This window comes from Myotis brandtii, unplaced genomic scaffold (assembly GCF_000412655.1).
Source record: "Myotis brandtii unplaced genomic scaffold, ASM41265v1 scaffold785, whole genome shotgun sequence".
NCBI lineage: Eukaryota > Metazoa > Chordata > Mammalia > Chiroptera > Vespertilionidae > Myotis > Myotis brandtii.
This window is the reverse complement of record NW_005371151.1, coordinates 2,428-16,588: the sequence shown is the minus strand read 5'-3', so window position 1 is coordinate 16,588 and position 14,161 is coordinate 2,428. Positions and strand designations below refer to the sequence as shown.

At 48.4% G+C, this 14,161-nt stretch overlaps 1 protein-coding gene across 1 annotated transcript; it reads right to left on the bottom strand.

Moving 5' to 3' along the window:
- Positions 1-10,483: 10,483 nt before the first annotated feature.
- Positions 10,484-14,155, bottom strand: LOC102256169 (patr class I histocompatibility antigen, B-2 alpha chain-like). The gene is made up of 3 exons (XM_014530967.1): positions 13,656-14,155; positions 12,791-13,066; positions 10,484-10,542 (listed from the first exon to the last, which is right to left on the bottom strand). The coding sequence occupies exons 1-3, from the start codon at positions 13,972-13,974 to the stop codon at positions 10,484-10,486; spliced, it is 654 nt and encodes a 217-aa protein (XP_014386453.1). The 5' UTR covers positions 13,975-14,155.
- Between the last annotated feature and the right edge of the window lie 6 nt (positions 14,156-14,161).

The window sequence follows — 14,161 nt, the reverse complement described above, 5'->3', positions numbered from 1 at the left end:
TAAGACACTGTGCTGGCTTAACTTCTTATTTTTACTGAACCTTAATCCTTGCTGTTTTTCTGAATATTCTGGTTTAGCTTAAGAAGTGTCCAGCAACCTTGTCCTGCCAGGCTTGGAGACTGAAACCTCACTTCTTGCTCAGAATAAAATGGCCCTTTTACAATTCTTGTAAATAGTTAATTTAGAAGTTCTTTCTTTCTTTCTTTCTTTCTTTCTTTCTTTCTTTCTTTCTTTCCTTCTACATTTCTCTTTTCCTTCTCATCATGTACACATCCTTCAGAAATTTCACACTTTCAAATTAGCCTTCAAACCTTCTTTCTATGTCCTTCAAAAATGCATAACCATGCCTCAGACTTTCCATTAAGTATTTCTCTTACTTTCAAGAAAGTATACATCAATATTTCAATATTGTTTAGCCCAGCAATGCTCCAAAGTCTTTAAGTGAATAAAGACTTGGAAAATTATGTATAGGTATACGAGGCTGGAGAAAATGCAGGGGGAGGAGGGAATAGGCCCCACAGCCTGTACCCAGGCTTCTAGCCACTTGGATTTTAAAGTTGCCGCATTTTTCCTAGAGGTAATGATCTCAGTTTCTGATAATAGCCGGACTGTTGAGTAAACCTGTGCAGTAGTAAGATGCAGTGTAGAGGTGAGGTGGCTAATGGCTGTGAAACTAATCCGTCAACCCCCATAATAGAGACTGAGGAGTGGACAAGGGTCCCAGCGAATTCGGAGAGGGCAGAATAAGTGGCCGCAGTGTCAATTAAAAAGGAGATCGGCTTACCTGTCGCCACAGTTGTTACCCAAGGCTCTGTCCTGGTGGTGTAAGTCTGTGGGGCCCTGATCGGGTCTTTGATTTTGGAGATGGGTTTCCTCGTCTCTATTATTAAAGACCTTAAAGGTCAGGTTAACAAGGTCTTCTTGAGGGGTTTGTGGAAGTTTGCTTCGCATGTCAGGGGAGTAAAGGTGGTGAGGTCAGTGGAAAAAGAAACCTGAGATGCCTCTCAATCTGTGTGAGGCTGGACATCTCAGGATTTGGGTAGGGACTGGGGAGAGGGCGGCTGCTGGTTAGGAGGATCTGAAGAGAAAGAGCCAAGGCGTTTTTCGATTTGAGAAAGATCAGAGAGTGAAAAGGGAATGGCTACGTGGATAATACCCTTCCCCGCCACAACCTTGCGCAAAGGAAACTGGCCAGCCAGCTATGAATTTTGTTGTTGGTGGTCACGAGGGGGTCGGGGGGTAGAGATTCCGCGGAGAGTGCACAGGGGAAGGCAGGCGGTTAGAGGTCTCAGAGGGTAGAGCATGGGATGTGGATTCTACGACAGGGTTTTAAGGGGTGGCTGGGGCTGGTGAGGTGGCGATGAATGATCGGCTGGTCGAAAGAGTCAGAAGACAGAGAAAGGAGCTGAGAATCAGTTTGAGGGCAAAGAGGACTTTGCGAGGAGATTTGATGGGTGGAACATGAAAAGTAAAGCGAGGGGTGGGAGCAGAGGGGAAATAAAACCTGTTAGTAGGGATTTTGAAAGCTTTCCCTGTCCGGTGGCAAAAATTATCTAGGTCTCGGAGGATATTAGAATCGAAAGTGCCATTTTCGGGCCATTTACATTGTGGCCAGGTAGAGCTTCTTTGGTTTGATGTAGCCAGAAAGACCAAGGGTTGAGAGAAACACACCCGAGGGGGTTTGGACCAAGAGGTCCCCATGACCGGAGGGAAGGGTGAGCAGAAATTGGGGAAGGAACAAGGAGCGGCCTCCTTTTCCCTCAGCCAACCTGTAGTGAGAGAGACGAGAAAAGGTTCCAAGGTTGTCACCCTGAGACCTTTCCTGTGGAGTATAAGAGAATTCCCGGCCAGGTACCTGGGCTGTCATAGAATGTATGAAACATGTAGCTGAGTAGATGGGAAACTCTGTAGACCCTAATCCCCTCCAGGTCACAGGGAGTGAGAGAAAAAAAGAGAGAGAGTGTGTGTTGGGAAAGTCCCTGCAGCCTACTGGTGGAAGGGAAGCGATGAGATCCCCCACGTGTCCTGGTGTGGCAGGGTTTGAGAGGTGTCCGGAGGAGGCAAATCAACTCAGAACCGTACCACCGAGCAGAGCCAGAGTAGGAGTCAGAAGCTCGGGCCTAGGTTCAAGGATCGTCCAACTCCCGTTCACCTCTCTCAGGTGGCACCAAAAAAAATGAAAAATCAGACAGAGGCCGAAAAGCAGGACTACAGGCTTTATTAGAGGAGAAGGACCTGCTGGGCTGCCTTTCAAGGGGAGAACAGCAGCACGTGCAGGGGTGGGCACGCCTTTTGAGGGGTGGAATGGGAAGGGGTGGGGGCTTAGTGTACTCGGAGCACACTGATTGGTGGCTTACTGCATTGTCCATATAGGACAGGGGTTAGGGTATTTGGCAGGTGTGGATTGGTGGTCCAATGTATAGTCCATATAAGGTAAATTGTTAGTCACTCAGGTATTTCCGGGCTGCAGGCAGGTGTGGATTGGTGGTCCAATGTATAGTCCATATAAGGTAAATTGTTAGTCACTCAGGTATTTCCGGGCTGCAGGCAGGTGTGGATTGGTGGTCCAATGTATAGTCCATATAAGGTAAATTGTTAGTCACTCAGGTATTTCCGGGCTGCAGGCAGGTGTGGATTGGTGGTCCAATGTATAGTCCATATAAGGTAAATTGTTAGTCACTCAGGTATTTCCGGGCTGCAGGCAGGTGTGGATTGGTGGTCCAATGTATAGTCCATATAAGGTAAATTGTTAGTCACTCAGGTATTTCCGGGCTGCAGGTTATGTCATACTCCACCCACCAGTTGGGGGAAGGGAGGATCTATCAGATGGGACCTGCTCCCATGTTACACCTTTGCTCATCTCCCTGGGAGACGCTGGGTTTTCATATTTGCTTCTGCGTTTTATCTGTTATTGTGGCTGCAGCAGATTAAGAGATAGACAGCCTCACAAAAACGAGCAGGAGCAGTGTTGTTACTCACCTTTTCAGATAAGGGTGGATGGTCACCTGTGACAGTCACTACAACCACACAAGTGGGAGTTTCTGAAAGGGCTTTGCAAAGTTGAACCTGAAACATTACTGCATATTTTCTGTTCTGTTCTGTCACAGTCCCCAGGGCTGTCCTGCTAGGTGGCTCTTGTCCTCATGCAGGTTATGTAAAGTGGTGCCTTGTGTCTCTAAGTCCTAGAGACCTTCCCGTGCTGATGCATTGAATCACATCATCAAAACTCACAGGTGTTGCTGTTCCCACAGAGCCCCCTAGAAAAGCGTGTCAGCACTGGGGAGCGGTCTAGCTTACGTGGTGGGACACACCTGTTCCAACATTCTGGTTTTCTCTTGGGGGCTGACATTTTATCAAGACAACAGGACTGTCAGTTGTCACCTGCCAGGTGATATTTCCTGAAGTAGAAGCTCACATTCATTTCCAAGGCCTGTGGGAAGTGACTGAGGAGGTGACTCAGCTGTGAATGCAGCAAGCAGAACTGAAAAGCATGGTCAGACCCACCCACCAGGACTCAAAACATCTCATTGCCTGACAATAGCTGACCTCTGCTTTCCCCCAGGCCTGAACATAGCTGCATTCCGTTCCCAGCCTCACCCCAGCCCCTTCCCTTTATAGTCCTGCCCCCTGCACCTTGACTAAAGACAGGATTTGATGCTTGTAAGCCCCCCGCCTTTTTGGTTGGCAGGCCTTCTCAATAAATGCCTAATATGATTCAACCCTGCCTTCATTATTGGACATAGCAACAGGCAGCCCGAGCCCACTCAGGGGTTTCTGGTAACATATTTTGGCGACTCTAGGCGGGACACCCTCCTCTGAGCCCTAAGGTAAGACCCTTCAGGGAGAGCCAAAGGACTGGGGGTGGTTGCCTGGACTTGGGTAACTTTTTTCCCCCTGTGGAAAACTTCTTACAGGCACCTGTGGAAACTCCCTAGCAGCTGCCAAGTTATTTAACTTGGGACTTTCCTTAAGTGCTTACAGACTCTCCTAGTCACCTTGGCTGTCGGTTGAATCAGTGTTCTGTGCGTGCCTGTTCTCTAAGTCGGGAGCACTGTGAGCCAGGAGCGGGATATTTAAGGTACCTTCTGTTTCTGTTCTGTGCGTGGGTGTTGAACAACTCGAAATGTGCCTCGACCTGCACAGAGGTTCAGGATCTGCAGGAGAGGCCGACACACACATGAAAATGCTAGACAAAAATGTGAATTATTAAGGGGTGGGGCCAGGTGGAGTCTCTGTTTTGAAGAGGCACACCAAGATCGGGCCTAGTCCACTTTTTATTCAGTTTTAGATACACATCTTGCCCTCAGTAAAGCACAGCAGTCATATAGCAGACAGACCGTCTCTAAGGTCAGTAAAGATCAGTAAGGTTCAGTAAACATTTACTTGGAGGCTATCAGGTCAGGAAATTGCTTCAAGCCACCTTGACCTCAACACGAACAATCGGTGCATAGCATTAGCCTCCCGCGTTCCTTGGTGCACACCAATGACAGTGCTGGTATGTGGTGGCTTCTGGCAGAAATGCATGGGAAAAGCACAGGCAACCCCACCTGGCAGACCATGGGCCGCATTCTGACTGTAAGTCCTGGGCACTGTAGGACATCTTCTGACAGACCCACAGAAAGGACTTTGACTTCTTTTATAATCACTGGCAAGAAAAATCAGGAGAAAAAGGATTTAATTATAGGACTGAATGAACTAAAAATAATTGTAGTTTTTGTCATTAAAAAATATCACTGATTTTTAACCTTCTTGTTTTCCAGACATAAGGGAACTTGTTTCTTTTCTTAAAGCATTTTTGTAAATTTTACTTTCATAAGCAATATTGGGGCGTTTATATTTTTCTCCGTACCTGATCTCTCCAGAATGAGTATTATTGTTCTCGTGGCAATGTGTTTGTTTGCATAAGTCCAGTAAGAATCTGATTTCTTCATAACAGGACATAAGCCAATTTCCAATTGTGGTTTTATTAACCAAAACTTTACTGGAATGTCATGGCTGAGAGAGATATGCCAGGACTCTGGATGTCACCAGAAAGCTCTAAGGAATAAAGATTGACTTTGAAGTCTATAAGCCCCTTGGATAAATAGCCTGATACCTTGCTTAGTCACGTGGTTCATAATGGTCTTTCCAGGTAAGGAATGAAGGTTGCTTTCCTGAGAGATGGCATGAAAGGAACCACAAGACACTCAGGGGACCTCAACTTGAGGAATGCACCCTGATTCTGTAGGTATTGCAGGCAAAGCCTTATGGCAACTGTGTAGCTTTGCTTCTTTGCCCTGGGAGTAAACTTTCTCATGAGATTCCAGGAAAGCATATTTTTTTAAAAATAGCCTATGTAATCAATTGTTATTCTTGTTGTGTTCATGCAAACGATTAGGCCAAATTGAAACTACACTTAATACAATAAATAAATTGGTCTTAATATCTCTTTAATAAAAATGTGGGTGATTTCAACAGGAAAGTATAAGAATTAAAATGTTTTTCCCTTCCACCAGACTATTTGTCATAATTCTTGCTGTTCCAACATTTGCCTAATAATACTAAATTTTATAACACAGTTTGTTTCCACCAGGTTACTAACCCTACTCGGACCTAGGGAATACCACCTCTAGGCACCTCCTTCTGTGCCCAAGCTTCATCATCCCTTTGATAGAGAGAAAGGATCTCTTGGCTCTGAGAGAAACCTTCGACCCTCCTCAGCAGGAAGTAGTTTCAGAAGAGACCCGAGGCCCCCTTTCCCTGAAAGAATTCAGAGCCAAGAACCTTGAGGGGGAATATGGTAGGCAGTTAGAGAGACATAAGCAGAGCAAGGATGATGGGCCAAATGGAGGAGAAATGGATAGGCCAACTGCTCTGAAGCTGGCAATGAAGGAATCTGTATAGAACCGACCTTTACATTTTGCTGAGTTGGAGTTGGGACACCTATTGATAATATATAGAATTATTCCATTAACTAATTGGAAAAAATTTACATTTACAGTTTTGGTAATAGAAGGCATAAAGATGCATTTTGAAAGAAAAAGAAAGGAGATTGACAAACTGAAGGGGACTAGGCAAGTTACAGAGGGTTTGTGTAAGTTGCAGAAGTTACAGAGGGTCTGTGCAAGTTAAAAAAGAATTAGAGTTGAGGAAGAGATATAAAGAAAGAGATATGACAGGAAGAAAGGATATTGGAGTAGGAATATTTAAGAAGGGAATGGAAAAGAAGTTCTATAGTGTTGGAAATAGAAGGCATAGGTATAGAGATACAAATGAAGAAAGTGAGTTAAAGTTATAAGGTTTGTGAAAGTCATAGAAGGGTTTGTGTAAAGAAATCTTAAAAAGAAATTATAGGTATATTGAATAATAAATTTAATTAGATAAATGAATCTAAAGTAAACTAATACAGAATTTGTTTGATTCTTTTCCAGTCTTTTAATTAAAAAAATAAAATTTAGTATAGTATAAAGTTGGTAGATACTAGTATCAACTAATCTACTTAATCAAAGGGGGAAAGAGTGGGGGACTTAAAATCTGATAGATAGAGCACCTGAATTAATCTGAAAAATAATCATATTATTTTAAATCTTAGAACACATATACTTATGTGTGTTAAGTTTTTCTTAAGTTTCCTTTCCAAGGCCTGTGCGAAGCAAGAGAGGTGGTGACTCAGCTGTGAATCCAGCAAGCAGAACCAATAAGCATGGTCAGACCGACCCACCAGGACTCAAAACATCATCCCATTAACATCCTTTAGCAACATCATCTCATCACCTAATTCCATTCCCAGCTTCACCTTAGCCCCTTCCCCCTAATAATCCTGTCCCCTGCACCTGCTGGAAGGCAGGACTTGATGCTTGTAAGCGCCCTGTCTTCTTGGTTGACTGGCCTTCTCAATGAACGCCTTATAATGATCCAAAGGCATATATGATCCAACCCTGCCTTTGTGATTGGACACAGTGACAGGCAGCCTGAGCCAAACAGGGGTTTCCCCAGTAACAATACTCTGGAAGGTAACAGAAGTGTTTTCTGTGAACTTCCTGGGTCATCATATGACATATTTTACTTTTTTGCTCTCCATTTTTATTAAGGACAGTTAATAAATTAATCCATTGGTATAACAAATTATATATTTCAATTGTTCCAATTGATTTTTTAGAGAGAGAAGATGGAGAGGCAGAGATAGAAACATCAGTGAGATAGAAACATCAACACTGATCAGCTGCTTCCAGCACAAACCCTGCTGGGGTTCAAGCCTGCAACCCTGGCATATGCCCTGACCTGGAATCAAACTGGTGACCTTTTGGTGCATGAATTGATGCTCAACCACTGAATGAACCACACTGGCCACTCCTATATCTTCTTTTTTTAAAATACCTTTTATTTTTAAATTACAGTTGATGTACAATATTGTATTAGTTTCAGGTGTACAACTCTGTGATTAGACATTCATATAACTTATACAGTGATTGCCCCATACATCTAGTACCATGTGACATCATATGTAGTTGTTACAATATCATTGACTGTGTTCCCTGTGCTGTAATTTTCCTCCCCACGACCACACTGTAAGGACCATGTTGTATTTCCTCCTCCTTCACCTGCTTTACCCGGTCCCTCCCCCCTGCCCTCTGGCAGCCAGCAGCCTGCTCTCTGTGTCTCTGAGTCTGTTTCTGTTGTAGGATTGTGTTCGGCTTGATTCCAGGCAGCTCTGAATGCTGGTTTTTCTGAAGTGTAGCTGTAATTTTTATGTGATTGTGGTGCGATGTGAGTATTGCATTTACCCTCACCACAATCTTTACCAGAATCCATTTTTAAAATATCGATTGAAGGATGAGGTTTTAGAAAAGATAATAATTTAAAACCCTTCAACCATGTTGTGTTTTTCCTTATTTTTTTTTATTGATTTCAGAGAGGGAGAGAGAGAGAGAAAAAAACATAAATGATGAGAGAATCATTAATCAGCTGCTTCCTGCACGACTCCTACTGGGGAATCCAGCCTGCAACCCAGGCATATGCCCTGACCTTATGGTTCATAGGTTGACCCTCAAAGACTGAGCCATGACATCTGGACTCAACCCTGTCATTTTAAAGTGAAACTGGTTTTGTTCTCTGTCTGTCTTCTCTCTGCAGGTCAGTGCTGGGGAAGAGGAAGGACTATGGAGGTCGGGTGTCAGCCCATTTGTGCTGAGCTTGGACTCAGTGCCCATGTCAGCGGAGTGAAAAGGCGAGGATGTCCATCATCTCCTGAAAATAGTGTTGACCCCCCACCCCCACATCCTGGGAAAGGCTCTTAGGTACTTCAGGGGTTCCACAGACCACACTTAGAGAACGGTTGTTCTGGATAAACCAGAGGAGGTCTCCCTATGGCCCTGGCCCTTCTCTCCTCTTTTCTTCGCAGAATCACTCTCCCTCAGGTGGACTCCCTGCACCTCCCAAACTGAGCTTAAAACATTGCTCCAGGGATGTTCTAGAAAAGAGCTCACCCCTGAAAATTTAGTGCCTTCAGTCTGGGAGGGAGGTGGAGGGATAGGCGTGTCCCCTTTGAGACAGGGAACATTTTGTGCCTGAAGACACCAGTCCCCCAGACACCTACTATGGTTTCTACACCCCAGCTGAGTGTGCGCTCACATCCCTGACAGAAACCTGACATGGTCTGTAAGAGAAGTCACACTGACTTCATCTAGATGGTGGTATCAGGAGGGGCAGCTCTATGGGTGGGCAGCTCAGTGACCATCTAGAGACCAGGCCACCTGCAGCGAGGGTGGAGGGGCCGCTGGGGAGAAGCAGCCTCGCTGTCAGTAGCTGTGTGGTCCTCTGGGAGCTGCGTGGGGCCCTGTGTGTGTCTGTGTTGAGACGCAGGGAGTGGGTGTTGCTCTGTCTCCCTTGTCAGGGCCTCAGGACGGCCGTGTCTGAGGGTGATGCTCTGAGAGGTGACTTGTGTCCAACAGAAGAGGAACCCGGCCCAGCTGTGAGCTCCGGGCCAGCTCCCGACAGCACTGAGGCCTCGTGTGTCAGACCAGTTCCTGTGGGGGCTGCTTCTCCTTCTCTCTGAAGTCCAATATCTAAAAGCATCCACCACCCAATCCACAAGTAACGCACATGAGGAAACAATGTGGAAAAGAAGAAATGTGAATGAGAAACAACTATATCTGTAATAAACACATGGAAACAATAATGAGAACGTGGACTAAGAAAAATAGGAATAAAATTAAAATCCATCGGTTTGGGAAAGAAGAAAGGAAATGATGGGAATATCTGCCAGAAGGAGGGGAAACACACTGTGGTAAAGACAGAAGGAGTTGAAGGGACACAATTTCTAGGGGAGCTTTTACCTAAAGTCTCAGCCATTGAATATGCTCACATTCCCCGGGGCTGGTGCGCTCAGTTGGTTGAGCATCGACCTATGATCCAGGAGGTCAAAGTATGATGTGAGGTCAGGGCACATGCCCAGGGGGCCACCGCCATCCCCAGCAGCTGTTCAATGATTCTCATCACTGATGTTTCTATCTCTCCCCCTCCCTTGTCTGAAATCAATAAAAATATATTTAAAGAAATAATAAATGTGCTTACATTATGACATAGAAATGTCTTTTTTAGGCATTTATTTAAAGAAGATAGTCACACGTGTCCTGAATATATACACATTGAAGGCTGTTTCTCCTATTGTGGTTATAAACCGACAGAATAGGATGTGTGTAAGCTCTCTAACCCCTGTCACCATGGTAACTGTGGGAGGGGAGCGCTTACTGAGTCTCAGGCACTCACCCCCTGGGACCCACATGGAGGGTCAAACTGACTCCGCAGTGCAAACCCACGAGGCACCAGGAGAGGGTGCTGTCGGGGGGACAGGGAGGAGCAGCTCAGCCATTGGCCAAGAATTTTCAATTGTACTGTACATGAGCGCCCACACAAGGTATTTTGTGTAAGAGCCACACTCAAGGGGCCAAAGAGCCCCATGGGGCTCTTGAGCCGCAGTTTGCCGACCACTGGGCTAGGCCATCTGGGTGAAAGGGCCCTTGATTTTGCACACCCTCCAAGGCCCTGAAGCACCCATTTCTCAGAGGGTCACCACCCTTAGGTGGCACAGGAATGACTGTGAATGGATGAAACGCATCAGAGCAGTGTGCTGTGCCCCTGAGCCTCCCAGTGCTCCCTGTCAGTTGTACCTCCAGCCCTTCTAGAAGCTCCTGCGGGCTCCCTGGGCCACACTGGCCTCCCGCGGAGGAGCACTGAGCAGCATCACTCTAAATATCACAGCAACTGCCAGCCACAGGTTAGATCATCAATAGTCATGCCCAGCAGCACAGGGTCCCAGGTGCTCCACGATCCTTAAAATCAGCAGCAAGGGACACAGAGTGAGGAGGCAGGAAGCAGGACCTGGCAGGTCTGCGTCAGCCACGTGAGTGTCCCCTGAGGTGGGGACACAGAGAGAGAAATGGAGGGCAGAACGTGGCATGGGTAACGGGGCCACCAGCATCAGGGTGCTGTGGGGCCTCTGGTCTCAGGGGAACTCACAGGGAGGCCTTGCAGGGAGAAGGTGCCGCAGGCCAGGGGGTGACTCTGCGGGACACGCACTGTGGAGACACCGGCTCGGGCCAGGGGGACAGTGACCATGGCAGCGGTGATGTACACCAAGATGGCAAAGCTCATGTTGCACCCCGAGTGTGAGCAGAACCCCCCATCTACATTTCAGTGACGAACTAGAAACCCAAGTGGCACCTCTATACCTGGCACCTCCCACACTGTCTAACAGGGTTTATCCATCCCATCAGCCAAATTAGAGGGTCAGCCGTGTAAAAACATGCAGGTGTAAGAAGCAACTCGCTCAAAACCAAGCTCCTACCTTGATTTTCTCTGTAACACACCCGAATCTCACAGAACTAGGAATGGACTAAACATACAGAAAATGGGTAAAACAACTCTTCATTCTCCAATGTGTGTATCTTCCTCTAGAAAATAAACTATCCACTCACGCAGGAGTGATGTTACCCAAGTCCAACATCAGACATGTGATAATGGAAGGCGGGGATTGCTTATATCCACCCTGAGATAAAATTTACATAAAACCTTCAATATTCCTTACAAAGAGAGAGAGAGACACTTCTTCCAACAGCTGCACTGTTCAAAGGGAAACGTATTTCCTGAAAAATTTCATGTAACTTTATTAACCTCCGTAGATTAGGAATTGACTTTAACATCTCCCAGGAGAGCATTCATTGCACATTGATTGTTGTGCATTGTATATGATAAATGGTTTTGACGAAATGATTACTGAATAAGGATCATTATTGGTGATGTCTACATATTTCTCATCTCAACTGTGATTTCAAGAACTCAGGAGTTCTAAGACCCCTCAGGAGCAGCAGAGAGGGGCTGACAGGGGAAAACAGGGCCCTAGAAGGAGGCAGGAGCAGGAGGAGCCTCCACATAGCGGGGTCCTGTGTGCAGGGACCCCTGGGCCTGTGGAACAATGACGGGGAACATGTACCCTGTGCTGTCAGATGGGGGACACCCAGACAGTGAGACCATAACTCACACATGAAAACAGTAACAGGCATAATATCTACAAAAGCAAAGAAACAACAAACACCCAGAAGATGGGTGCTGGGGTCCCATCCAGGCCTGAGCCCAGGCTGACCAACCCCAGGAAGGCCTTGCTGTCCATGGTCCTGGAGATGCGCTGCATTAGGACATGTGTCAAGGCCTCAGTGATGTCTCAGTTCCAGTGACAACAGGTCCTGGTGGACAAGGTTCTACTGAGGAACAAGGTCAGAGGAGCAGAGAGGTGACCCAGCCGAGGAGTGGCCACGTCAAAGCCCACAATGCACTGAGCACCACCTGGGCACAGGCCCCGACCACAATCGGTCTTCAAAACATCTCCTGTCAAAACCTGGGACAGCTCAGAAAAGCAAACACATGAGCTTGGGAAAGTTCTTGGTGTTTATATTTATTTCCCCTCAAAATTTACAATCTTCTCCGGTCTTCAAAACATCTCCTGTCCACACCTGGGACAGCTCAGCAGAGCAAACACATGAGCTCTGGAAAGTTCTTGGTGTTTATATTTATTTCCCCTCAAAATTTACAATCTTCTCCTTTAATTTACCCACCAACCCTTCATGGCAAGAAATGAACAAAGTCACATCCACAACCTCATTTCAATGCGGAAGAAACAGCTTGCAGCTCAGAGCACCAGGAAGTTAAGACAGTGATAGTGAGGGCCCAGCCCGCCCCTGCTGGACCAGAAAGTGTGGGGAGCAGAGCAGGCCAGCCCCCATCAGAGGTTCTTGAATCAGGAAGTGGGAGCGTGAACACATCTTCCATCACTCAGTCCCCACAAGGCAGCTGCCTCAGGCCGTGGAGGACAATCATCATGAACAGATTCAGGTCAGTGGCTGTAACTGGTGACATTCTCAAAGCCCACTTCATGCTCACAGTGCCCCACAGACTCCCCACCACCCAGTCCTCCCCTCTGCCCTCCCCTCCCCACGGCAGGGTCTCACCTTTAGATGCCGAGAGACACATCAGAGCTCTGGGCGCTGTCACTGCCTAGAGTGCACACTCAGACCCCACACCTGCCTACCTGAGCGCCTCCTCCCCCACATCACAGCTCCAGCCACAGCTCCCAGCAGAACCAGGCCCCCAGTGATGCCCATGATGCTGATGACGAAGGTGTGAGAAGGTGGCTCTGAGGGACAAAGGATAGGAAGGGTGAGGGCCCTGACCCCAGGCCTCAGCCCCTACCCCACTGAGGTCCCCCAGGACCCCTGCTGCCCTGAGAAGAGGCTCTGGGCCCATGGCCCCTCCTCACCCCATCTCAGGGTCAGGGGCTCGGACAGCCCCTCGTGCTGCACATGGCACGTGTATCTCTGCTCCTCTCCAGGGGGCACCCCCACAGCCGCCCACTTCTGGAAGGTCCCGTCCCCCGCAGGCCTGGTCTCCACCAGCTCCATGTCCTGGGTCTGGTCCTCCCCGTCACGCTTCCAAGTCAGGCTGATGTCCGCAGGGTAGAAGCCCAGCGCCCAGCACCTCAGGGTGACCTCACTGGCAGAGACGAGGTGGTGGGTCACGTGTGCCTTTGGAGGGTCTGAGGGGAGGGAAGAAAATGCAGGAACTTTGCATCCACCATGGGACACTCCAGCAGCACTCATGAGACCATCCCGAGAGTGAACAGCACACCTGGGGTGGGGGAGGGAGCACACAGCTCACACACCAGCCTGCACAGAGGCACCTGGAAGGCCCTCCTAGTCTTTAGAAAGTTCTAGAATCAGAGAGACACAGCCCAGGGCAGGAGGCAGGTTTCTGAGGGAGAAAAGGGATTTGTGGTCCTGACCTGGGTGGAGGCCACGTGACTCAGAAAAGCTGGGGCCAGGCCAGACACAGTGGGTATGGGCAGCGCACAAGGTCTGAGAAAGAATGTCCCCGTTCGTTCCAGAGCAACTGCAGGGCCCATGGGAATCGCTGATGGGTTATTTCAGGGGGTCTCCCTGCACCCCAGGAGAGCCTGCACCCCTAACTGTCCCTGAGAGGAGGGGGTCCCTCTGGTACCTGACCTGGACATCCAGGGGGCTCCCTACCTGATCCCAAGGAGGGGTGTCTGACACTGACCCCCTGTCCTGTCTCCTTGTAGGAGGCCCAGCCCCGGGGAGAGGGGACGGTCCCATGGCCCCTGGTACCTGCGCGCTGCAGGGTCTCCTTCCCTTTTTCCAGGTGATTGCGGAGCCACTCCATGCAGGTGTCCTCCAGGTAGAACCTCATCACTTCCGCAAAACTAGCCCACTCCCACTTGTGCTTCATCTCCCACTTGTGCGCAAAATTAATCGCCTCCCACTTGCTCTTCGTCTCCCAGTTGCGCTTCGTGATCTGAGCCGCCATGTCGGCTGCGGTCCAGGATGTCAGGTCCTCGTTCAGGGCGATGTAGTCGGCGCCGTCGTAGGCGTATTGATAGTAACCACGGAGGAGGCGCCCATCGGGTCCCATGTAGCAGCCTCGCATGACCTGGAGGGTGTGAGACCCTGACCCCGCCCCACGGTCAGCCCCGACCCTCCCGCCCCGCGGGGACTGAATCTAAAACTGAAAGTTAAATCGGTTCTAAGTCCCCGCGGGCCCCTCCCCAGTGGTGGCCAGGCGCCTCCCGCCGCCTCCGGGTGACGCTCGGACCCGGACCCTCGGGGCGACCCCG

What these genes read in the sequence shown, in the direction of transcription:
- LOC102256169 (XM_014530967.1), bottom strand. Translation starts at nt 13,974, where the DNA reads ATGCGAGGCTGCTACATGGGACCCGATGGGCGCCTCCTCCGTGGTTAC. An exon ending in GGAGACCCTGCAGCGCGCAG is followed by an intron (nt 13,067 to 13,655) that starts GTACCAGGGGCC and finishes CCCTCCCCTCAG; the next exon opens with ACCCTCCAAAGGCACACGTG. An exon ending in GCCCCTGACCCTGAGATGGG is followed by an intron (nt 10,543 to 12,790) that starts GTGAGGAGGGGC and finishes CGTGTCCCGCAG; the next exon opens with AGTCACCCCCTGGCCTGCGG.